At 42.1% G+C, this 26,678-nt stretch overlaps 1 protein-coding gene across 2 annotated transcripts in view; it reads right to left on the bottom strand.

The window, feature by feature from the left end:
• LOC139554879 (KH domain-containing, RNA-binding, signal transduction-associated protein 3-like) overlaps window positions 1-26,678 on the bottom strand; it is a 160,265-nt gene that overhangs the window by 54,965 nt on the left and 78,622 nt on the right. For both annotated transcript variants that reach the window (XM_071368112.1, XM_071368114.1), the window contains exons 3-6: window positions 6,237-6,353; window positions 2,787-2,933; window positions 1,421-1,563; window positions 584-770 (exon numbers count right to left, since the gene is read on the bottom strand). In XM_071368112.1, coding sequence (XP_071224213.1) covers window positions 584-770; window positions 1,421-1,563; window positions 2,787-2,933; window positions 6,237-6,353 — 594 coding nt within the window. The remainder of the gene's footprint in view (window positions 1-583; window positions 771-1,420; window positions 1,564-2,786; window positions 2,934-6,236; window positions 6,354-26,678) is intronic.

Below are 26,678 nucleotides of genomic sequence, written 5' to 3'. Positions count from 1 at the left end.
CTCCTACCCCTCTTCTCCTCCCGTCATCCTCTCTACTAAATATGCTGGGTTGGTGTAGCGTCCCTGAGGACCTGCTGTGACAGTAAGGTGGGAGGTAGACGGAAGGAGGGAGTCCTCCTTGGCATGTGTCCAAAGGGTCTGACTCTAGAGTTAATATATTCTATCGCTGCCAGCTGTTCATATGGGCTCCCTCCAGAAACAACAGGTAAACTAGCATGCCAAGATTACCACAGCAGCTACCAGTGAAATCCCTTCTCAGTTTTGATAATACCAGGAGGATGTACCTGTATGCAGACACTATGTGTGTATGTATGTATGTATGTATGTATGTGTGTATGTGTGTATGTGTGTATGTATGTATGTATGTATGTATGTATGTATGTATGTATGTATGTATGTATGTATGTATGTGTGTATGTGTGTGTGTGTGTGTGTGTGTGTGTGTGTGTGTGTGTGTGTGTGTGTGTGTGTGTGTGTGTGTGTGTGTGTGTGTGTGTGTGTGTGTGTGTGTGTGTGTGTGTGTGTGTGTGTGTGCCAGCGTACATGCCTTAACACGTTTCCCTCTTACTGTGTAAATACTCACATATTCTCCATATGTGTCTTGTACTACGGGTGGCGGTGGTCTGTACCCCGCGGGCGGGGGAGCCCCTCGTGTTCTTTGTGCTGGCACACCCCTCCCTCGGGCGGATGGTACCCGGCTAGGGGGTGCCCCTCTCGGTGCTGCTCCACGGGGGACGGCTGCGTGGGGAGGGGGCACACCTCCTCGACTCCTACCACACAGGACAAGCAGGGAATTTTAGGCAGCGTCTCAAATATCACTCTATGTAGTGCACTGTTTTTGACCAGAGCCCTATGGCTTAAGTGGACCAGTAGGCTGTCAGCAAGATACCTCTGCAATTCAGACATAATCACATTACCGGTAGTGAGTATATGGTTTATGCATCTGACTTACTGTACACCACACTGCCTCTAGGTGTTCTTTCTTCTCTCACCTACATTAGGCATGCTAAATGCTATTTACTGTCTAATTTAAAACAGATCCAATTATAATCCCTCTCAGAGCAATACAAACATCTACACACACACACACACTAACACACACATATCCCTTCTCTCTGACCGGGTTTATCTCTTCATCTGATGTTTCCTTTTATAAACACAAATATACTTTGCATTTAGTAGAACGCTTGAGAGTCACACAGAGTGCGTACTATAAAGTATTATGAATGGAGATTACTATTTGAGTATTATTCTAAGTTATCTGGGGAGTTACATCATAAAGAGAATACAGCAGGACAGATGCATACAAACATTTATTTGAATGTCAATAGTTCTCAAAGTTGTATTGTGTATCATTTGGGTCAGATGGTGTACCCCCCACACCAACACACACACACACACACACATTGGCAGTAGGTACCTGATGGGTCCTGGGGCAGGTGTCCCTCTACCCCGTGCTACAGGCAGCTTGCCCCTCACCGCTGGCACCTTGGCATCCTCCGAGCCACCATTCAGGTACGTCAGCTCCTGCAGCTGCGCCTGTCGGATCTCATCATTGTAATCCTGCATACACACACACACACAAACAAACACACATACCCTTTTAATTACAGCATATTAAATGTACTATCTCCAGGGTTACAGCCCTGTAGGAATGTCTAATTAATGTACTATACAGTGCTTCTGTGACCAAGCAGTGTGTGTGTGTGTGTGTGTGTGTGTGTGTGTGTGTGTGTGTGTGTGTGTGTAGTGTGCATTATTTGTGTGTGTGTGTGCGTGTGTGTGTGTGTGTGTGTGTGTACGGGTGGGTGTGCATGCGCTCATGCGTGTCATGATGCTGCTGTGACCGCTGCTCCTCAGGCAGAGCAACACACTCCTGATCCCCCGTTGATAAAACCCAGGAACCCCATTTGGCTTTTTATCGTCACACACAATAGTCTCTCTCTCTGTGTGTGTGTGTGCTTTATCATCACACACAGTTGTATTCACCACTCAATGGAACGTAGCAATTAATATGGAAATCAGCATTTAATCATGCTGCCATGGAGACGATTGTCTTGTGTCTCCTCCATATCAACACATCTCATGTTTGTAAGGGAAATTTAAAGACGTCATTCATGAGCGGAAATAAATCATCATGGCTCGGAGTGAGACTGGAACGATCAAACATATCAACATGGGATGGAGAGATCATACTATTCTTCCATAATAGCATGGGACAGATCAGTCACATCCATAATAGCATGGAGTAAGAGTAAATTAACGTGATGTATGGGAGTCCCAGAGAGGGTTAGGCTGTGCTGAGTGCTTCCTGTCTGACTGTGTTACTCACTTATTCAGCTTAGTCAGTTATCCCCATGACTTCCCTTCCCTCAGAGGGACATGCGTCCAATCAGACAGAGTGGGATAGTGGTTCAACTACTTCAGCTGGCTGACTCGTAGAAGCAGAGGGATTGTGACTGGACTGGACCAGACTTCTGCCACTTGCTACTTCCTGTATAACCTTTACTGTACTATCTGGGTGTTCAATGTGGACACTGACACAGAGTATAATCACGTCGCACAAAAGAAGCAGAGTAGCTGATGTACATCTGCATTGCTTGCTGTTTGGGGTTTTAGGCTGAGTTTCTGTACAGCACTTTGTGACCTCCGCTGATGTAAAAAGGGCTTTATTAATACATTTGATTGATTGATTGACTAGCTAGCTGATATATTTTGTTCATATGTTGGATTAAATAAAAAGCGAACAGGGTAACAGTAATGTGTGTGTAGGTGTCAGTACGTACAGGTATGAGGAACTTCTTGATCTCCTCCAGTGCGTGACCCATCCTATTGTAGGCCTCTGCAGGTGGAGCGAACACTTCTATGAGGACATGGAGGTCCTCGTTCAGGTGCTGATATTTGGCTTCTCCACTCTTCCGTAGCTCTTCCTCCTGGTGGAACAAAAAACAATCACATGTATTTATAAAGCCCTTTTTACACCAGAAGTTGTCAGAACGTGCTTTAACTCGGCCTATTATAATGTCACCTCAATTACTCCTCACAGTTTGTTGAATCCATACAGGATCAGCAAGACTGATCCAGCAAATGTGTTGGACTTGATTATTGAATTTAAACGTACTATATTTAGGGCGGAGTTAATCAGATAACTCTAGTTTACTTTTTAGAATGTAAGTGTACACATTTTTATTAAATTGTGATTAATCGCATTGTCCGAAAGCATTTAGAATATACTGAACAATCCAAACAATCTGTATAGCTAAAAACAGCAGCGGGATGTCAAAACAAGTTGACATTGAGGTTAAAGTGCTTTATCAATTTACCAGATTTTGATAACTGTTACTTTGGACAAAATCAAGACGTCAATATTCTTGTGATGTTTTTTTTTATAAAAAATCTGAAATACCTGCTCAATTTGAGCAAATTCAGAAGTTGTGTTTATTCGAGATTAAACACAGCAAATCCTGCGATTAACTTAATTTTTTTTTTAAATGTTGTTTGACAGCCCTAATTGTAATACAATCACAATACTGATCAAACCTCTAATGCCATAAAGGAGTGCACCACTCTATACTCTACATGTAATACATTACAGTATAGTGTAAATAGGACCCAACCAAAATAGATCTCAATGGGCCATCTCATCCAGACAGAAAGAGGCAATGTGTAATTGAAGGGCCAAAATGGGACAGCAAACCCTAAGTAAAACTACAGCACAGCCAACAACATCTCCCGAGTGGTGCAGCGGTCTAAGGCAGTGCTAGAGGTGTCACTACAGACCCGGGTTCGAGCCCGAGCTGTATCACAACCAATCATTATCGGGAGTCCCATAGGGCGGCGCACAACTGGCCCAGCGTTGTCCGATATAGGGGAGGGTTAGGCCGAGGGGCCTTAACAAGTAGGCAATCCTTGTAAATAAGAATTTGTCCTTAATTAACTGACTTGTCTTGTAACACAAAAGGTGTATAGACACCACAGTTTCCTCATCTGAACAAAATCCTGCTCACCTCTTCTCTAGTGGTGTTCCTCTATGCTGCTAGCTATTGAGAACTTCCTTCCTCAAGTGGAATCTTGCAACACACACACACACACAGACACTGTCTTCCTATATGTGCCACCTCCTCTATCTCCTCCAAGCATCTCCCCTCTGTTGACATTCCTCATGGAGAATCTGTTTATATTTCTCACTGCGAATCTGGTTATCAAACAGCCATTCTCTTCCCAGAAACAGAGGCACAAAGCCTGAGACAACAACGTGAGTGTCACGCCCTGACCTTAGAGAGCCTTTTTATGTCTCTTTTTGGTTTGTTCAGGGTGTGATTTGGGTGAGCATTCTATGTTCTTTATTTCTAGGTTTTGTGTTTCTATGTTTTGGCCGGGTATGGTTCTCAATCAGGGACAGCTGTCTATCCTTGTCTCTGATTGGGAATCATACTTAGGCAGCCTGTTTTGCCACTTTAGGTTGTGGGACGTTGTTTTTTGTTAACTATGTGTAGCCTTCAAGACGTGACGTTCGCTGTTCTTTTGTTGTTTTGTTTGGTGTTCGGTTTTAATAAAGAAGCATGAACACGTACCACGCTGCACCTTGGTCTCATCCTTTCGACAAGCGTTACAGTGAGAGTCCATAGGAACTACATATGTCACGATCGTCGTAAGAATTGGACCATTGTGCAGCGTGGTAGGCGTAAATTTTATTTTATTTAAATGAACGCCGAACAAAAACAACAAAATTCTGAACTAAACGTGAAGCTACTGGTGTGCACATAGGAAACGATCTGTAGACAAGGTCCCACAACACACAATGGGGAAAATGGCTACATAAATATGATCCCCAATCAGAGACAACGATAAACAGCTGCCTCTGATTGGGAACCATATCAGGCCACCATAGAAATACAATTCACCTAGATGACCCACCCTAGACACTATCACGCTCCAACCAACATAGAGAATAAACAGCTCTCTATGGTCAGGGCGTGACAACATAGGAAAGACAGTTTGGTTCAGAGCATGACATGTATGCTGTTAGTTGTTGCAGATGACGCGTTCTTATGCATTCTGAACAATAGGAGGATGCCACAACAGCAACAACATGGATGCAGTGTATTGTAGTGACTCTTTGCAGACAGAGGACTGACAGAGGATAAGGAAGCCCAATTCAACAACATGTCATTTCATCATCCATTTTAAGCTCCACTAGCCTTCGTTTACATATTACCAACCTTGAACCCAGAAGCATACGCCTCCCTAAACATCACCCAGCCCAAGGAACGTACAATAAAGCACCTACAGGACAGAGACTCTGAATGCTTCTATGTCATATTGGCTAAAAGAGTATGGTGACAGTGCAGGGATGTCAGGGGTGCCATCAGCTCCACACTCAGAAGCAGAGGAAGAGAAGGAAGAAGGAGAAGAGAAAAGCCTTATACAGCCTGTTGCTTCTGTGGCCTTCCTTTGATCCTTTCACTGACACTCTGTGTAACTGACGATGACAAATCTTGGGCAGATATTGGAGGAATTCTATAAGAATTCTATACATAGCCATAAAGCATACACTGAGGCTGAGATTTTATCCATCTCCAACTGGCTTGCAGGGGGGCAGCTATAAGAACACAGCTGTATCCAGACAATGAGAATTCAATTCTAGAATTACGCCTCTTAATGATAGAAAACTTAACGTATGATACAGGCCTCTCACTGCAAGAAAACTCTGAAGCACTAAATGTTATTTTCGGGCGCATCGTTTTCTGAAACTATGAAAGTAAAGGTGCATGCTGGATCTGGAGCAAGCTGTCAGGTAGTGGAGGAGGTGTGCCAAGCATGCCGAGCTGCGTGTGCGAGCGTGCATGCGTGCGTGTGTGTTTGAAACCTGCTGAGCCTGCTGAGCTCAGCACATCTCCATGACAGATCTGCCATCAGAGAGAATCGATCACAACAATCTAATGGAACGTTTGCGTATGACACTGAAGATCATCGATGTCACAAATCACCCATGATGACAAACTGACTGACGGAGAAAGACTGTCACAGACACAACAAGACAGAACATATCCACAATAACTCAGCTGGTTATTGATGCCTTTCCACTGAGGGTGTCTGCCTCAACTTACCTGAAACAAACAACAGAGAGATAGAGAGTGAGAGAAAGAGAAGAGGACTTGGGTTTTACTAGACAGAGAGGGAGAAAGAGGAATGTTTGATTGTTAGAGAGAAGGAGAGAAAGACTTGGCTGTTACCTTTTCTTTGTCTCTCATTGACCCTTTCCCCAGAATGGACATCTTAGTGAGCGTGTCTTCCTGTAGTCTCTTTAGTGAGTTCCCGCGTGGACCCAGCAGTTTGCCCACAAAGTTAAACTAAAACAGAAACACAAGCAGAGAAGCTTAATGAGTAACTGTGCTGATGAGATAAAGACAAAAACAGTTGTATGTCAATCACATTTTGGTTCAAACAGTCTGCTTTTGATTAAATATAAACAAGAATTGTTGCAATTGACAAGAGTACAAAATGTAAGTAATCCGTATTTGGGTTGACATGAGAATTATCTTCCTAGTAGCACTGTCTCCATAAAACTGTTATCTCAGCCATGTCCAGGGGTATATACCAAATGGGACCCTATTCCATATATAGTGCACTACTTTTGACCGGGGCCATAAGGTCAAACGTAGTGCACTATATAGGGAAAGGGATGCCATTTCCCATACAAAAAAAAGATTGCCATTTTGAAACTGAAGTAAAATTGCAGTAACTGCAGCCGACTGGTATTTTGGATTTCAGAAATTAAAAAATACGTCAGAATACTGCAGTGTACTGCAGTTACACTCCAAAATGACTGCAGTAAAAAATATATATATATATTAAATGCGGTATTTGCAGCATACTGCAGTCATACTGCACTCTGACTGCAATCTTTCTGCCTTTGACAACTAACACACATAATCCTTACAATTATAACAGCATTATGTGAAATGAGGAGGCTCAGAGTGTGGATGGTCAGGTTGAAATAGTACAAAAATCAAGCAAGAATTATTAGCATTTGACAAGAGTAAAATGTTTTACTGATCCCTATTTTATTTGACATCTTTTATAGTAGCACTGAGTCTCCGTAACACTGCTATTTCAACCATATCCAGGTGTGTGTCCCAAATGTACCGGAGCGCCAACTCTAGGTCCAAAAGGCTCCTTAACAGCTTCTACCCCCAAGCCATAAGGCTACTGAACAATTAATCAAATGCCTACCCGGACTATTTACATTGACACACCTTTTTTGTGTTACTTTCTATTCCATTTTTTACTTTCGTTTCTTAGTAAATATTTTCTTAACTCCATTTCTTGAACTGCGTTGTTGGTTAAGTAACTTACTGGCTTGTAATTAAGCATTTCACCTGTTGTATTCAGCGCATTTGACAAATAAAAATGTCATTTGTTTTCTTTTAAACGGCACCCTATTCTCTATAGAGTGCACTACTTTTGACCAGGGCCCATAGGGTAAAACGTAGTGCACTATATAGGGAAAAAGGTGCCATTTGGGACGCAATACAGCATTTCTGCCTTAGACAACTAACATACATAATCCTTCCAATTATAACAGCATTATGTGAAATTAGGATTCTAAGCGTTTGAACGGTCAGGTTCATATAGTACAATATTTTTCTATTCAACTTATCAAGTTTTATACAATACCCCATGTTGCCGATCTATGTCTATGCTACCACTGAGAGAGAGAGAGAGAGAGAGAGAGAGAGAGAGAGAGAGAGAGAGAGAGAGAGAGAGAGAGAGAGAGAGAGAGAGAGAGAGAGAGAGAGCAGGTAGAGAGAGAGCAGGGAGAGAGAGAGCAGGTAGAGAGAGAGCAGGTAGAGAGAGAGCAGGTAGAGAGAGAGCAGGTAGAGAGAGAGCAGGTAGAGAGAGAGCAGGTAGAGAGAGAGCAGGTAGAGAGAGAGCAGATAGAGAGAGCAGATAGAGAGAGCAGATAGAGAGGTAGAGAGAGCAGAGAGAGAGAGCAGATAGAGAGGTAGAGAGAGAGGTAGAGAGAGAGAGAGAGAGAGCAGATAGAGAGGTAGAGAGAGAGAGAGAGAGAGCAGATAGAGAGGTAGAGAGAGAAAGAGAGCAGGTAGAGAGGTAGAGAGAGAAAGAGAGCAGGTAGAGAGGTAGAGAGAGAGCAGGTAGAGAGGTAGAGAGAGAGCAGGTAGAGAGGTAGAGAGAGAGCAGGTAGAGAGGTAGAGAGAGCAGGTAGAGAGAGAAAGAGAGCAGGTAGAGAGAGAAAGAGAGCAGGTAGAGAGAGAAAGAGAGCAGGTAGAGAGGTAGAGAGAGAGAGCAGGTAGAGAGGTAGAGAGAGAGAGCAGGTAGAGAGGTAGAGAGAGAAAGAGAGCAGGTAGAGAGGTAGAGAGAGAAAGAGAGCAGGTAGAGAGGTAGAGAGAGAGCAGGTAGAGAGGTAGAGAGAGAGCAGGTAGAGAGGTAGAGAGAGAGCAGGTAGAGAGGTAGAGAGAGCAGGTAGAGAGAGAAAGAGAGCAGGTAGAGAGAGAAAGAGAGCAGGTAGAGAGAGAAAGAGAGCAGGTAGAGAGAGAAAGAGAGCAGGTAGAGAGGTAGAGAGAGAGAGCAGGTAGAGAGGTAGAGAGAGAGAGCAGGTAGAGAGAGAGAGCAGGTAGAGAGAGAGAGCAGGTAGAGAGAGAGATAGAGGGTACAGAGTACAGAGCTAGTTTTCTTCTGCTCACCATCTCTCTCCCTTTAACGGTGAGTTATACAGCTGTCTCCTACATCTCCCTGGGTCATTAATTAGCAGACAGGAGAGACAAAAAAACAGCCCTATTTTGTTCTACACCTCACCTATGGCTCTTATGTCTCCTGCCTGTTATTCTCTCACAACAGTAACTGTCGTTGCCATGGTCATTAACTGTAGTTGCCATAGTCAATAACTGTCGTTGCAATGGTCAGTAACTGGCATTGCAATGATCAGTCGCAGGCAGTGCACTCAGGTGAACTCAGGCCATATGGCCCTATGTTGTCAGTTTCACTAGTGCTCTCGTACAGAGGCCTTCACATATGCTAACACCAGTTAAATTCCACTCGTTACAATAGTACATAGTAGGATGTCTGCAGATGGTGAAGCTTCATAAAAGGTGCCAATGGTATCTGGAAGTCCAACGTTTGCACCTGTTATATTCAGGGGGGAATACATCATGTATTGTAAACAATGGTCAAGCATGAGAAAGTTAAATATGTTTTTAGTTAAAAAAAAATGACCATTCCGTAAAAGGAGGTCATTTAATTCAGACAAATAACAGGAGGGATGACAGTCAGTCAGGCAGCATATCACATGCTTTTTTGGTGCTGCGCTATGGGATGCTGTTGATTTGGTGCTTTTATTAAAGGGGCGGCAGGGTAGCCTAGTGGTTAGAGCGTTGGACTAGTAACCGAAAGGTTGCAAGTTCAAATCCCCGAGCTGACAAGGTACAAATCTGTTGTTCTGCCCCTGAACAGGCAGTTAACCCACTGTTCCTAGGCCGTCATTGAAAATAAGAATTTGTTCTTAACTGACTTTCCTAGTTAAATAAAGGTAAAAAAAAAAAAAAAAAAAAAAAAAAAAAGGCTCGCTATTTACAGACAGATCAAAGATATTTGCCTTGGATCTAATCTGTTTAAGGCCTCTAAATGTCAGAGATTTAATCTTGACATCGCCCTGTCTACTAATGCAAACTAAAACCTCTCTAACCCACATTCTGTGTTCACCGCTCTGTTTTACAGGACATATCAGTCTTGCCATTCTTCAATGGGTGTTTAGAATTAGATATAAATGTTCTGCATCCCAAATGGCACCCATATTCCCTTTATAGTGCGCTACTTTTGACCAGAAAGTAGAGCACTATAAAGGGAAAAGGATGTAATGGGACGTAACCATAGTCTGAGTGGGGCCTGTGGTCATTAACAGAGCTTTCAGCTTTTATATCTCTAATCTATTTACCTCAACAACAACAGTAATCTGAACCCAGTCCTTAACTTCTGCAGTGTGGGTCCATTACTGTCTCTGGATGGGGACTAGGAGGGGACTGTGCTGCCTGGCACTGATAGTGATGGCCCACATGAGAGCTGAACAGCCGCCTCTTAATCATGTGTTGGCTAGAACCACTGCTTTAATTTTGGTTACACACACACATGCATCACTACTCTGGACGGTTCTGACTTAGAATATGTGGACAACTATAAATACCTAGGTGTCTGGCTAGACTGTAAACTCTCCTTTCAGATTCACATTAAGCATCTCCAATCCAAAATTAAATCTAGAATCGGCTTCCTATTTCGCAACAAAGCCTCCTTCACTCATGCTGCCAAACATACGCTCGTAAAACTGACTATACTACCGATCCTTGACTTCGGCAATGTGGTGCTATCGGCAAAAAGGTGCTATCTAGAAACTAAAAGGGTTCTTCGGCTGTCCCCATAGTAGAACCCTTTTTGGTTCCAGGTAAAAACCCTTTCAGTTCCAGGTAGAACTCTAAGGTTTCATGTAGAACCCTTTCCACAGAGAGTTCTACATAGAACCCAAAAGAGTTCTACCTGGAACCAAAAAGGGTTCTCCTATGGGGACAGCCAAATAACCTATTTGGAAACTGGCAGGGGATGGAGATAGCAGGTAGAGTGATAGCGGGTTAAGAAAAAGTCAGAGGACACCAAACAGTAGGAACGGATCTATGATTAATCACAGCTACATAGGGGGGTGGGGCGGACCAACATCTGACATCTTTTCATCATTTCCTGAATGTATTACTGTACTGCTAGCCTGTGCTGTGCTAGAGAGAGAGAGAGAGAGTGTGTGTGTGTGTGTGTGTGTGTGTGTGTGTGTGTGTGTGTGTGTGTGTGTGGCACTGCGAGAGGAGAGGTGTGTTTAGAAAAATCCAGCATGCGGCGATTCTGCTGAAGACAGCAGGACAGACCGAGCCAACAGCAGAAGAATAAATCATTTCAGCCGTTTTCTAGGAGAGACAAAGAGGAGGGAAGAGACACAGAGACAGAGACACACAGGAGAGAGGAGAGACAGACACACGGAAAGACACAGATGAGGGAAGAGACACAGAGACAAAGAGAGACACAGAGGGGAGAGACGCAGAGACAGACACAGAGACAGACACAAAGATACAGAGACATAGACAGAGACAAGCAGAGATACAGAGACAAAGAGAGACACAGAGGAGGGGAGAGACGCAGAGCCAGACACAGGAGAGAGGAGAGACAGACACAGAGACAGACACAAAGATACAGAGACACAGACAAGCAGAGATACAGAGGAGGGGAGAGACGCAGAGACAGACACAGGAGAGAGGAGAGACAGACACAGAGACAGACACAAAGATACAGAGACACAGACAGAGACAAGCAGAGATACAGAGACAAAGATACACAGACACAGAGAAGACAGAAACAACAGAGCAACAGAAACACAGACACAGAGAAGACAGAAACAGAGCAACAGAAACACAGACACAGAGAAGACAGAAACAGAGCAACAGAACCACAGACACAGAGAAGACAGAAACAGAGCAACAGAACCACAGACACAGAGACGACAGAAACAGAGCAACAGAACCACAGACACAGAGACGACAGAAACAGAGCAACAGAACCACAGACACAGAGAAGACAGAAACAGAGCAACAGAACCACAGACACAGAGAAGACAGAAACAGAGCAACAGAACCACAGACACAGAGAAGACAGAAACAGAGCAACAGAACCACAGACACAGAGAAGACAGAAACAGAGCAACAGAACCACAGACACAGAGAAGACAGAAACAGAGCAACAGAGCTCCTTACACCTTTCTAATGGCCTGGGGTGACTTATACAAAAAGATGTATGATGGGGTGCACGTACACTACCGGTCAAAAGTTTTAGAACACCTATTTATTCAAGGGTTTTTCTTTATTTTTTACTTTTTTTCTACATTGTAGAATAATAGCGAAGCTATCAAAACTATGAAATAACACAGATGGAATCATGTAGCAAACAAAAAAGTGTCAAACAGATCAGCAAAGAGAACTGCTTTGCGAACCAAGTGTGCACCGATTTTACATGTAGAATCAAGTGAAAAATGACGTCAATCAGAAGTCTACAGCGGGTGGTTCCTTAAACACAGCGCACTGAAGGATCGGCAGAGGAACGCTAGATCCACATTTGGTGAGATGTGTGCGAGTCTTAAAAGTTAGTGGCACCAGTGACACAAGGGGAACATTTTGGTGGCGCATGCAGTGATGTGGGCTGCAGTCCTCTCTTCGCTTACACATAAATCACTTCTAAGCCAATTTCACAGCAACACTAATACTGTAAAACAACTACAAGGGATTACTCTGTTTTCTAGATGCAAATTGGTGTAATAACAAGCAAACAGTGGCTTTTCCTTTAAAAGTTGTGTCATACTGCAGCACAGCTTGCTAGGTGCTGCGGAATGGTATGGCACGTTGAAATGCATGACGTCATCGTATTTTGCTGTCAGCCATTGTTGCCATTAATGCTAGTTGGACCACCAGAGGGCATCTTTGAGAAGCTAAGTTATTGAAATAACATGGAGCTGGAGGCCTAAGAGTCCTGTTGACCGTAGCTGTTTTAGCCTAACTGACTTATTGGCATAAAGTACTACTTCAATATACAGTATATCACTCAGTCATTCATTCCTTTGTGCATGTCATCACACAGCATACAAGACATCCATGTCTTTAATTACAGTCATGCATTTCAGCTATAAAACGAAATAGAAAGGGAGCCTTGAATAATTAAACAATTAATAAACCACAACATGTCGGCTAAAACGATTTAATTCACAAATGCATTTGACTGTTTTCAGTATTAGCTGTACTAGAGATGTTTTTTGTTAGAACAGACTATATGGGATTGATTATAATTTATTTGTAAATTCTGACTTGTCATGCGTTACTACTTCACAGGAGAGCCATTTGAATGTAAACTTTTTTTTAAATCTAAATGCGTGTTTTTGCAGAAATGCCTACTGGAACATGTGAACTTTCATGTGCCTTAATAACAAACTTGTATGCCATCTGTAAATATGAATAAAATGGTTAAATTACGAGCCTAGTTGGTTTAGCCACAGAAAAAGTCAGCAACCTTCCCGCTAGCCATGATTGGCTGAGATAATGAGTGGGCTGGACATGCCAAGAGATGAGTTCAGATTGGTCTGCCATGCTTCTGTCTATTTGAGCTGGTCAGTATGTATAGGTAATCCTATCTAACACAGCTTTTTTTATATATACAGTGGGGAGAACAAGTATTTGATACACTGATGATTTTGCAGGTTTTCCTACTTACAAAGCATGTAGAGGTCTGTAATTTTTATCATAGGTACACTTCAACTGTGAGAGACGGAATCTAAAACAAAAATCCAGAAAATCACATTGTATGATTTTTAAGTAATTAATTTGCATTTTATTGCATGACATAAGTATTTGATACATCAGAAAAGCAGAACTTAATATTTGGTACAGAAACCTTAGTTTGCAATTACAGAGATCATACGTTTCCTGTAGTTCTTGACCAGGTTTGCACACACTGCAGCAGGGATTTTGGCCCACTCCTCCATACAGACCTTCTCCAGATCCTTCAGGTTTCGGGGCTGTCGCTGGGCAATACGGACTTTCGGCTCCCTCCAAAGATTTTCTATTGGGTTCAGGTCTGGAGACTGGCTAGGCCACTCCAGGACCTTGAGATGCTTCTTACGGAGCCACTCCTTAGTTGCCCTGGCTGTGTGTTTCGGGTCGTTGTCATGCTGGAAGACCCAGCCACGACCCATCTTCAATGCTCTTACTGAGGGAAGGAGGTTGTTGGTGTAGATCTCGCGATACATGGCCCCATCCATCCGCCCCTCAATACGGTGCAGTCGTCCTGTCCCCTTTGCAGAAAAGCATCCCCAAAGAATGATGTTTCCACCTCCATGCTTCACGGTTGGGATGGTGTTCTTGGGGTTGTACTCATCCTTCTATTCCTCCAAACACGGCGAGTGGAGTTTAGAGCAAAAAGCTCTATTTTTGTCTCATCAGACCACATGACCTTCTCCCATTCCTCCTCTGGATCATCCAGATGGTCATTGGCAAACTTCAGACGGGCCTGGACATGCGCTGGCTTGAGCAGGGGGACCTTGCGTGCGCTGCAGGATTTTAATCCATGACGGCGTAGTGTGTTACTAATGGTTTTCTTTGAGACTGTGGTCCCAGCTCTCTTCAGGTCATTGACCAGGTCCTGCCGTGTAGTTCTGGGCTGATCCCTCACATTCCTCATGATCATTGATGCCCCACGAGGTGAGATCTTGCATGGAGCCCCAGACCGAGGGAGATTGACCGTCATCTTGAACTTCTTCCATTTTCTAATAATTGTGCCAACAGTTGTTGCCTTCTCATCAAGCTGCTTGCCTATTGTCCTGTAGCCCATCCCAGCCTTGTACAGGTCTACAATTTATCCCTGATGTCCTTACACAGCTCTCTGGTCTTGGCCATTGTGGAGAGGTTGGAGTCTGTTTGATTGAGTGTGTGGACAGGTGTCTTTTATACAGGTAACGAGTTCAAACAGGTGCAGTTAATACAGGTAATGAGTGGAGAACAGGAGGGCTTCTTAAAGAAAAACTAACAGGTCTGTGAGAGCCGGAATTCTTACTGGTTGGTAGGTGATCAAATACTTATGTCATGCAATAAAATGCAAATTAATTACTTAAAAATCATACAACGTGATTTTCTGGATTTTTGTTTTAGATTCCGTCTCTCACAGTTGAAGTGTACCTATGATAAAAATTACAGACCTCTACATGCTTTGTAAGTAGGAAAACCTGCAAAATCGGCAGTGTATCAAATACTTGTTCTCCCCACTGTATATCGCGTAATAGAATTGCATAAGTGTTGCTCTCCACTTTCTGGAGGACCGAGGTTTGAAATCAGTGGAATTATAGTATGACAGTTAAGGAGATGAAGAAAACACCTGTCTCCGGATTACATCTTCAAACTAAGGGCAACCATGGCACCCGTGACAGAGAGGGAAAAGCGTCCATGCATGTATACAGGTAAGATAGTCTAGTTAGTAACATTTTCAGATATTACACGTTTCTAATTTTGTCAGAAAGTCGTTTTCATTTCAAGTTAAAGTGTACTGTTAGCTAGCTACAGTGGTTCATCTTTTATAAGTTGCATCATACTGCAGCACACCCTGCGTGCTGCTGCAGCATTCTGTGGCACGTAATTTCATTCTCAGCCATTTCTTCTGTTACTGCAAGTTGGGATTGACTGCAATGGGATTCATTTTAAGAAATTTGTCTTAATTCATTTGATTAATATTGTGGTTTTTCCATTCAAAGAGAAATTGTCCGTTTGTAAATTCAGACCGTTTTGCTCTCGGAGCACACACTGGACGTTCGGGCCGAGGAGTAGGGTTGATTTGAGCGTTCTGGCCTTACAACGGCAGTCAAGCACCCAAGCTAATGTTGGCTAGCTACTTCCAGACACAAATGAGACCTTTCTGACCATTTTACTCGACCAAGCAGAGCTGGTAAGCCAGTTTTCGTGTTAACCAGAGCATTGGTGACTGTAAATGTGCTGCTGGAAACAATTTAATTGCGCTTTTTTCCAACGTTTACTGACACTGGCCATATTCAACGGGTGTTGAGCACTCGTAAAGTAATTATTTTGTGCTCTGGTACACTCAGATGAAAGTGCTCTGAAATCCATGTAGATAGTAGGCTGGACACATGACATTTTTAACAACGTTCTTTTCTGATAAAAACTAGTTCATTGCATCTGCCGTGGGGGCCAGTTTCATAATATGACCATAATTCCCAGCTGTTTGCCGTCGTTTTGAAGTAATTACGAAAAAACAGGCCTTATTTTTGTGCATTTTTCTCCCTGCCAGCCTTTATTAGTTCTATTGAGCACCGTGGCACCAACTCGCCTTCCGAATGTTCTATTCCCAGCTTATTGTTCAACGTCACAATGCTTGCTTCGCTATTGTTGGCAATGAGACCTGCTCACATTGTTTTACAGTTAAAATGTAAGCAACCAAATGTAAACAACAAAAATAATATTGGAACTCTGCGTTCTTCCCATCCTATGGGGGAAATATAGGCATGTCTGTCTATTTCGCCAAATATCTCGCAATGTGTATATTTTGATTTTTTTCAACTCGGGTGTAACCGGTGTGAAATGGCTAGCTAGTTAGCGGGGTGCGCGCTAATAGCATTTCAATCGGTGATTTCACTCGCTCTGAGACCTTGAAGTAGTTGTTCCCCTTGCTCTGCAAGGGCCGTGGCTTTTGTGGAGCGATGGGTAACGATGCTTCGAGGGTGGCTGTTGTCTAGAGAAGAGGGACGGAAGCAAAACTGTTACACGGGGACCATTTTAATCAGGAGAATCCCCTCTTTGTTATGATGTAAGTCTGGGCAGCGAGCTCATTTGTCATCGATTGCTAGACCAGAAATAGTCCGACATGTTCATTTTTCCCCTACTTTTTCATTACGCAGCCATAAGCACAGTTTACACCATCAAGGTGCGGATGGTTACTTTCTTCACAAGTTTCGTCCGACGAACAGATTGTAGTGATAAAATAAAAATAGACATATTTTTTTATGGAATTCTAAGCATTACTCCAGTCAAAACAGGCTCTGCGAACGTTCGATTCCATTAATTTGCTACGGGCTCGCGCTAGTGTTCCAGTTTAGCCAATGTTCTTAAGCCGTTTTTCAGCCTTGGGTGAATTTTGGCTCGTTCTATTGTCCAGCCTATAGATAGCCAGAGCGAATTTACGAAAGCACCCGAATGTCCATTGAGAAAGCACAACAACTACACCATTTAGCTAAGCTAAGAATGACGAGAATAATCAAGTCAATAAACATTGGGTAGTTAGACAGCCTATAGTTAAGTCGCTCTGGATAAGAGCGTCTGCTAAATGACTTAAATGTAAATGTAAATGTTAATATACTGGCAAGTTTGATGTATAACTACTGTAATGACCTGACTAGATCATAAAGGAACAGTTGTCCAGACAGAGGCTTGAGTTTACGAATTGACGTTTTATTAACCCAACTTTACACAGGCTACTGTTTGGCCGTAGCCCACGCCAAATAAATGAAAGATAACCACAAGCCAACCGTGACCTTCTCTTGTGAAGGCCAGACATAAGAGAGAGAACAAAGGCTAAACCTGGTCTTAACTTCCAATGCTCCATCCCCCTGCCCAACCCCCCTCCACGCCACTCCGCCAACCGCCAGGATGCCCGGCATCAGAACATTCCAGGCATTCCCGTGATTGGCAGATAGCAGGTTTATTGGCATGTCGGACCCCGCGAACACTGGGTACTGGTCAGTACAACACAACCACCTACCAGCCTAACACATAACACACAGCTGTCTGTGCGGGTCGCTACACTACTAACGTTAGATAGACAGCTAACATACTGGTACATACTGCTGTAATGATATGCTATGTGGTTCCTAAGGACAGCGTTGCTAACAAATTGTCAGCCAACATAACGTGTAAGGTAACTTATTTGAAAAGTCATTACTTTATTACGTTGAGTAGCAAGCTACCCCTTGGTCGTTAGGGCAAATCTGGTCTGCGACAGGAGGGGGGCTTTTCACACCTAGCTCGGTTATTAGACTATTCTTTAGTAAAGGTTGAATAGTCTATTGTTCAGCTATTAGCTCTCCTCCCAAACTTGCAGATTGCTGTGCCAATCTCACTCCTTTCCCTCTTCCACGCGTCATCATTCTGCTCCCGAGTGGCTCGCTTGTGGGCGTGCTGGCAGGATATGGTAGCATTTTCGGTTGTGCGTCTAGAATTCTGAATACAGTAGCACGTTTGTATGAAGGTGTAGATATTCACCGGCAAATTGTTATATGCATTTCACTGTAAGGTCTACTACACCTGTTGCATTCTGCGCACGAGACAAATAAACTTTGATTTGATTTGATTTGGTACATTTGTGTCTTTTTGTCGAGAGCAAAACTTTTTTTATATTCAATCAAAAATAATTGTTCTGAAAGCAACTTTTTTCCAACACAAAGGGATTCAAAGAGGACACCTACGAAGATGGCATCTCAGGTAAGCAGCACTGGGCTGTATTGGCGTATCCTAAAAATGACATCTGCTGCTTGAGATTTAACGGTCATATCTCAGTTATTGTTTTCATATCTATAAAAAAAGAAGCTGTTTTCTTTACTTTCAGAGAGCGAACTGATCAAGGGGTTGAAAATGTAGACATTGCCAGATGTTCACTGTCCGAGGAACAGGCCGTGGAAGCTTTACTGTGGCAAAAGTGTCCATAACCAGAGTTAATTAAACTGTTCTGTGTTATTTTTCTCCATCTCTGCCTGTCTTGTTGTACATGGAAACTGTCGCACATGCATTAATTTAAAAACTCTTAAGATGTCAGATGCTAGTTTTCAGATTTACACCACATATGCACAGCCATTTTCACTGGACTATCTGTTGCTGCCAAGTCATGATTTCCCTTGGGGTTTGTTAGCCTTGCAATAACCAAGTGGTGAGACACATAGCCCTCTATATTTAAATGTTTCAGGTACACTCCGATAGGTGTCTGCGTCACATACAGTATATTCTATTGACATTATCTTCTATTGTTTGTCCTCGTGTCTGTTTTTCAGCATAAAGTACTCTGTAGCCACTTAGTGTGGACACCAGGTAAGACCACACACACACAATAACAGTCTCTCTTCTTCACTTCATACCTCTCCCCCTTCTCCCTAAATCCTCTAGGTTATATCAGCTGTTTTGGTGAACCCCTCCCGCATCTGAACTGGCTGACACAAAGGGCACAGCATGATCATAGGTGAGATGTCACTTGGTCGGGTCAACAGGAAGTATTATTAAAGAGTTGCTTTACATTGAAATACAGACAGAGATGTAGTAGTCCCAGAGTTAATGATCCAAGGTCAGTTTTGAATTTCACCTCCTGATTTCAGATGACTGACCGTGTTAAAATATTCAAAAAACAAGGCTTAATCATGCTCTCTCTCTATTTGTCACTAGTCTGCATGTATGTTTTGATGTGAGAGAGGAAGCCAGTCCCGTCATCGCCACCTCACCCGCTCTTAAGATAACTTTCTGGCCAACTGGGGGCCCAAGGCTGGTTAGGAGACACTGCAATTGTGATGAACTGAGAGAATATTAGGGTAGCACTGTAATTCATGAATCATATGCTGTCTGCCGCTGTTCTTACCTCTTTCCCTTTCTGCCTTCTACACCTCTCTTCCCACCTCGTCTTTCTTCCTTGTTTTATATTGCACAACACCATATGTGCATTGAAGTACAGATTGAACTTGTATTTATAATATTACAATTATCATAATTATAATGCATTTATGTATTTATAACACCTGGATAATGAACTTCTTTCAATAAAGCGTTTCACATTCTCCACTGGTTGAAATGAAGTATCTCATTGAAATACTATCCTGTGTCCTCAGATTACTGCAGGTGAAGGGAGATAGATATGCATCTTTTTTTCTCTATATATATGAATTACAAATCAATCATGTTTCTAGTCTATTGCATAGTTACAATGTGTAATCATTGATGTCCCAGGAGCAAGAGTGGTAAACACTGTTGAAGTGCATACTTTTAATACAAAGGCAGACACAGCATCATTCAAGTAGTTTGATATGACTGAAAAAGAATGTCTCAGAGATTCATACCTGAACCGCACCTTTATTTGCCATGGACGTGTACATGATCAGTGAATATATTCAATGTACAGGCTACAATGTGGGGATCTCATGCGTGGTAATAACTACAGTACATGTGTATATTGGACTTGCATTCTTGGCACAATAAAGTTATTATATTCAACTCTATCCATAGGCTTCATTAATGCCATTCAGACTTGAAGTTGATACAACTACTGTGATAGCTGAGGTTAATAGATTGGTATGAACATTGGTTCAGAACCTAACGTTTTAGGGTCCATACACAGATTGGCTACATACCGTAGCTAGCTACACATCCATAGCCATACAGTTATTTTTATCCTTCGCTACACAATAAGCAAGTAAATAGTTAGCTAGCTATGTTACTTCAGCTGCATTGCAAGACAAGATTACACAATTGTACATTCAATTTGCAGTAAATGCTTCAGCTAGCTAGATTATTTACATCCACTGTTTCACAAGACGACAGCCTGGTTTGCTGGTTTTCTCAGGAGTCCCTAAAACATTAAACAACATGAATTACAAATGAATTCTCCTAACACTAGCTAGCTGGCTAATGTTAGCTAGTCAGATAACTTGCTAAATAGCGATTTTCGTAAACTAACTTCATGACGAAGAAATATGCAAAAACGTTTGTCTCTACATTAACTAACTCTCAATTGTACATTTTTTGCTTGACTCGTTATGACGTTATAACAACTTACATCTGGTTCCACCGTAATGTTTTGTCAGCCATCTTTGTTGAAGAATGCCACAAGGCAAGGGTGGCTCGCGTCAAAATTCGTCATTGGAACCACTCAATATGATTGGTCATATAAAAACCTTGGGACCCAAATGCATAATGAGTGCTCTAACTCCCCCTTGTGGTGGTCTGGAGCAATGAAGCCGTGACACTGGGTATCTCTAAGTCCCGTGGTGCAAGCTCACAACTTTTAAAGGAGGAACCACTGTAGCTAACATTAGCTGTCTCGCTAGCTAACGTTATGTGTATGATCTGTGTAGTAATATTATTTGTATCTCAGAACCATTTGCTTTGCAAGTAATAGCCTCATGTTAGCTAGCTAACATTGAACCTGGTTGGTTAGCTACCTGCAGATTCAACATCATGATTTGGGATTATGGTTCACTGTTTAGCTGTCTTAACAAAAGACTCCACTATGCAAGTATCCATTTCAATAGAATGTTCATGATGTCACTGCAACACGACAGCTGTTGATAGACGTAGCTGGTAAATTCGCTCTGGCTATCTACTCCAATTTATGAGCACTCTCATCTGAGTGTGCCAGAGCGCAGAATAACTGACAGGAACGCTCAACACCCATTGAATATGGCCGGTGTCTGTAAACACTGGCAAAAAAGCATAAATTATTGCCAACAGCACAGTTGCAATCACCAATGCTCTGGATAACATAAAAACAGCCTAACCAGCTCTGCTAAGGTGAGTAAAATGGTCAGAGTGAGTTGTTCTCTCATTTGTGTCTGGAAGTAGCTAGCCAACGTTAGCCAGTTAGCTTGGGTGCTTGACTGCTGTTGTTAGGACAGAATGCTCGGATCAACCCTTACAGAGACGGGTGGGGCTAAAGCTTGAGAGGGTGTGAACGATGCCTGAACGGGTGTAGACAAAGAAGAGCTCTTCAGTATGTACCAAAACATTCAAAGGCCATTTTCCAAAAGTGAGGTTACAAGTTCATCAACTTTCAAAGCAGAATTACACTCCCATACTTTCCCATTTCTCAACTTTTATCCAATATTTAAAAAAAAACATTTAAAATGTTGCTACATAAGACCGAATCGAGCCGGTCGGTCAGAATTATTATTGTATTTGTTGTGCTGTTTATACTGCTAGAAATTTTGATGGATTAAACTGATTAATATGATGGTGTTTTTAGACCAAGAAAAACAAAAATGCATTTCACAGTAGCCTATGTAGGCCTCAGGGTTTCCGGAAAGTAATGCGCTGTACAACGTGACCGGTCGGGAGTAGGCCTAAGCAACTCCTAGTGAAGAGCAAAATAATCCGAACATTTTCACACCCTAATTGTAGGCTAACCAATACCCAAACGGAGTATTGATTTATCAAGACCAGTACCCATGCTTGTCCCAGAGCAGCGTGAAACAGTGCTGAAATAGTTGACCCCACGTGGGTAAGCTATTGCTTCAAATCCTATTATAACAATTGGATGACTTTGGGTGTTTCAGTAAGCAACAATTTGTTGGCTGCAAATGCATTAGCCTACATTATTCCAATATTTCTATCATTCAGTGATATTTATTCCCATTGTAATTTGTTTTGGATCGATCCAGATGTGGTTAGAAAACAGTGCATGTGGTGGGCTATGCAAAGACATGGATGAAGTGACATGCCTTGTAAAAATCCAATTAATTAGAAAGGCTGCTAAAAACACTTCCACCTGGTCAATAGCATTGTTGTGTACTTACAAGTACAGTGCACTTTCACTCCATTCTCCGCCTGACTCTCTACCAATGCCACCAGATTATTAGTTGTTAATGTTATCTATTCGGGAACATTCCACAAGTAAATGTAATAAATAAAACACCAACATTAAATAGCTCAGGTCTTGAAAATATGTGATATAATAATGTTTTATCTGTGCTTAGTAGCGGAGGCTTCATGCCTTCACCATCAACTTGTTAATTTAGCAGACATCATTTGCGTATACACATATTGTATACACATAATTGTATACATATACACACACATTGTCAACACATATATTTTAAGAATATAATGGAATATAAGACACCATGTTAATTTGTCTTAGAATAAAACAAAAGCCATTCAGTGTAACAACAGTTTTAGTGAGTAATACGCTACGGTCCGGTTACAGCTTCTTCTGATAAAGTAGGAACAAAAAAAAGTTGTTCTTTTTAAATGTGCGCGCGGGACAGGGGAAGAGCAATTCTTACACTATTGTTCGAAACTCAATCACTATCTTCTTCATCCTCATCATTCAGTCAATTCAAATTCAATTGTAAAAGATTTTGTCCCGTTCAACAACTCCAAATCACTTTGCATGTGCACCAAAGGGATAACTTGAAATAACATGATGTAGGTAGATTAAATAATCAAAAGGAAAAATGTTATGTTCTATTATCCTAGTGGATATCAGTATTTTAGGCATATCATGTGAATTAGGCGTCATGTAAAATCATTGTCAAAAGTGCAAGAGATACTGTTGCATGACAAACAGGTGCTGTTAGATTACAATATTATTTATCTGCCCGTTTGGAACAGTGTAAATAATACTAAATAAAGTAGAAGTAATAGCAGAGAGTCTGTTCTAATGAATACAGCATAGCAAAGTTTAAAAACAGACGGATTTGTGAAACTGCTTTATCCAACATTTTGTGGTTGCATGAGACTTGGTGATCACAGAATCAGTAGGTTAAACAAACACTCAAACAAGCAACAGAAGCAGGAACAGCATAGGGCTGAGTGACTCACTCATTCCTGGCTTTCAAAACAAGTTGTATTATAATGCAGGGTTAAAGACAGGTTCTTTCTGATTGTCTTTAGCATGCAGTCTCTCCTCTCGCTACAGATACTTTTGTTTGAATTATTGGATTATAATAAATGTATTTATTTTGTAGGGGTTGATGCATTTTTCGTTAGAGCAAATCTGGTCTTTGATGTTGAGTTAGAAATATGAAACTTTAGTATACTTAAGCATTGAATACATTGCAAGTTTGCCCTTTTTTGTCCATTAGGTTACACGCATCTGATGATTCATTACAAATAGGATTTATTTGATTTATTTTGTTTACATTCTTCATTGTAACCACAATATCACAAATAATTGAACACACGCAACATGAGCAGATTAACTTGGTCAAAACATGTCTTTATTAAAGACTATGAGAAAGAATGTTGGTACTTATTTATTTTGATCCAAAGCCACAAATGACTCACTCAGCTGACATATTTAGCTTAATTCTGCAAAATAGCCTACTAATTAGGTCAAGCCTAAACGAATATATTGAATTACCTAAATAAACTAGTACATTTCATATACAAATTAAGTAGCTCAGGTCTTGAAAATATGTGCAATGTTTTTCCCCTCCCTACCTCGCTGGAATCTCTTTCATTCAGTTTCTTCTTCACATCAGCAAAGAATGACTCTGTTTTTCAGAAACTCCCTTTAAGGTGCCCTAGGAAAGTATTCAGACCCCTTGACTTATTCCACATTTTCTTACGTTAATGACATATTCTAAAATGTATAAAATAAAACATCCTCACCAATCTATACACAATACCCCATAATGAAAAAGCAAAAACATTTTTGCTAAAAATAACAAAAATAGAAACACCTTATTTACATAAGTATTCAGACGCTTAGCTATGAGACTCGAAATTGAGCTCAGGTTGGCGCCCCCCCCTTGGGTTGTGCCGTGGCGGAGATCTTTGTGGGCTATACTCGGCCTTGAAGATATCCCTCTAGTGGTGTGGGGGCTGTGCTTTGGCAAAGTGGGTGGGGTTATATCCTTCCTGTTTGGCCCTGTCCTGGGGCATCATCAGATGGGGCTACAGTGTCTCCTGACCCCTCCTGTCTCAGCCTCCAGTATTTATGCTGCAGTAGTTTATGTGTCGGGGGGCTAGGGTCAGTTTGTTATATCTGGAGTACTTCTCCTGTCTTATCCGGTGTCCAGTGTGAATTTAAGTATGCTCTCTCTACTTCTCTCTCTCTTTCTCTCTTTCTTTCTCTCTCTCGGAGGACCTGAGCCCTAGGACCATGCCTCAGGACTACCTTGCATGATGACTCCTTGCTGTCCCCAGTCCACCTGGCCGTGTGGCTGCTCCAGTTTCAACTGTTCTGCGGCTATGGAACCCTGACCTGTTCACCGCATGTGCTACCTGTCCCAGAACTGCTGTTTTCAACTCTCTAGAGAGCAGAAGCAGTAGAGATACTCTTAATGATCGGATATGAAAAGCCAACTGACATTTACTCCTGAGGTGCTGACTTGCTGCACCCTCGACAACTACTGTGATTATTATTATTTGACCATGCTCGTCATTTATGAACATTTGAACATCTTGGCCATGTTCTGTTATAATCTCCACCCGGCACAGCCAGAAGAGGACTGGCCACCCCTCATAGCCTGGTTCCTCTCTAGGTTTCTTCCTAGGTTTTGGCCTTTCTAGGGAGTTTTTCCTAGCCACCGTGCTTCTACACCTGCATTGTACAGCACTTTGAGATATCAGCTGATGTAAGAAGGGCTATATAAATACATTTGATTTGAAGGTCCCCAAGAACAACGTGGCCTCCATTCTTAAATGGAAGAAGTTTGGAACAACCAAGGCTCTTTCTAGAGCTGGCCGCCTGTCCAAACTGAGCAATCGGGTATGGGCCTTGGTCAGAGAGTTGACAAAGAAACCGATGGTCACTCTGACAGAGCTCAATAGTTCCTCTGTGGAGATGGGAGAACCTTGCAGAAGGACAACCAACTCTACAGCACTCCACTAATTAGGCCTTTATGGTAGAGTGGCCAGACAGAAGCCATTCCTCAGTAAAAGGCACGACAGCCCACTTGGAGTTTGCCAAAAGGCCCCTAAAGGACTCTCAGACCATGAAAACAAGATTCTCTGGTCTGATTAAACCAAGATTGAACTCTTTGGCCTGAATGCCAAGCGTCATGTCTGGAGGAAACCTGGCACCATCCCACCCTACGGTGAAGCATGGTGGTGGCAGGATTTATGCTGTGGGGGTGTTTTTCAGCGGCAGAGACTGGGAGACTAGTCAGGATTGAGGGAAATATGAACAGAGCAAAGTACAGAGAGATCCTTCATGAAAACCTGCTCTCAGGACCTCAAACTGGGTTGAAGGTTAACCTTCCAACAGGACAACGACCCTAAGCACACAGCCAAGACAACACAGGAGTGGCTTCAGGACAAGTCTTTGAATGTCCTTGAGTGGCCCAGCCAGAGCCCGGACTTGTTACTTTTATTTGATATAAAAACTGTTTTCGATTGATCATTATGGGGTATTGTGTGTATATAGATGATGATTTTTTACATATTTTTTTTAATCAATAAGGCTTTAGAACAAGGCTGTAACGTAACAACATGGAAAAAGTCAAGGGGTCTGAAAACTTTCCGAATGCACTGTATACTGTATACTTTGGAGGGGATATCACTCTTTCACACTGTGGTAAATACAGCCAGTTTGTTATTTAGAATATTTATTTTCTGTTTTTCGAGGGAAAGAAACAAAATGCCCACCGTGCCTATTTTTCAAAAATCGTCAGTTCACATGTCAAGTGTAATTGCGTAATTGTATTTACCCAAGTTCTCTCAACTCCGGGACTTCTTGCTAACATTATTTTTGCCTGATGCAGGACTCTAGTGCCAGAGAAGAGAGACTCTTGGACTGAAACATTCAAACCTCCATTAATTTATGAAAAGATAGTAAATTTGTGCCACAGTTCTAACTTCCCCTTGTGATAGTGTGGTGCGATGGCAGAATGACGCAATTTACCACAATCTGCCAGGATCTACCACGAACAGTCACGGCATAATCTCAAAAGTTTTAAGTGAGGAACCACTGCACATGCATAACCCATTCTCCATCATTGCATGAGTACCCGCTAGGCTGACAATGAACTGTGCTGCTATGTGAATATGATAATCCAGGTTAACCTAGTTTTTAACCAGCGGCCCAATTTAAGAGTGTTAGGTCTTTAATTTAATAGCTAACGTATAATTAATTTGTTCCTAGAAAACCAAACGTCTGGAACCTTCCCTATGGTGTCCTTGCCTGTTTCATACTATTGATAGAAAAGCTGTGTTTTCGAAGATGGATTTAAGCCTTCTGAACATGAGTCTAAACGGTCACTTTTGGAAAACGCAGCGAGCCACTTCAGTGGCGAAAACCAAAAAGTGATGTCTGTTGTTCAGGGACAAAACCCATTGGAGTCAGAGCGATCACTCTAGTCCATTGCTACCTGTCAGATTGAACAAATT

The sequence above is a fragment of the Salvelinus alpinus genome, chromosome 26 (genome assembly GCF_045679555.1).
Source record: "Salvelinus alpinus chromosome 26, SLU_Salpinus.1, whole genome shotgun sequence".
Classification (NCBI taxonomy): Eukaryota; Metazoa; Chordata; class Actinopteri; order Salmoniformes; family Salmonidae; genus Salvelinus; species Salvelinus alpinus.
This window is presented reverse-complemented; position numbering and strand designations above follow the sequence as displayed.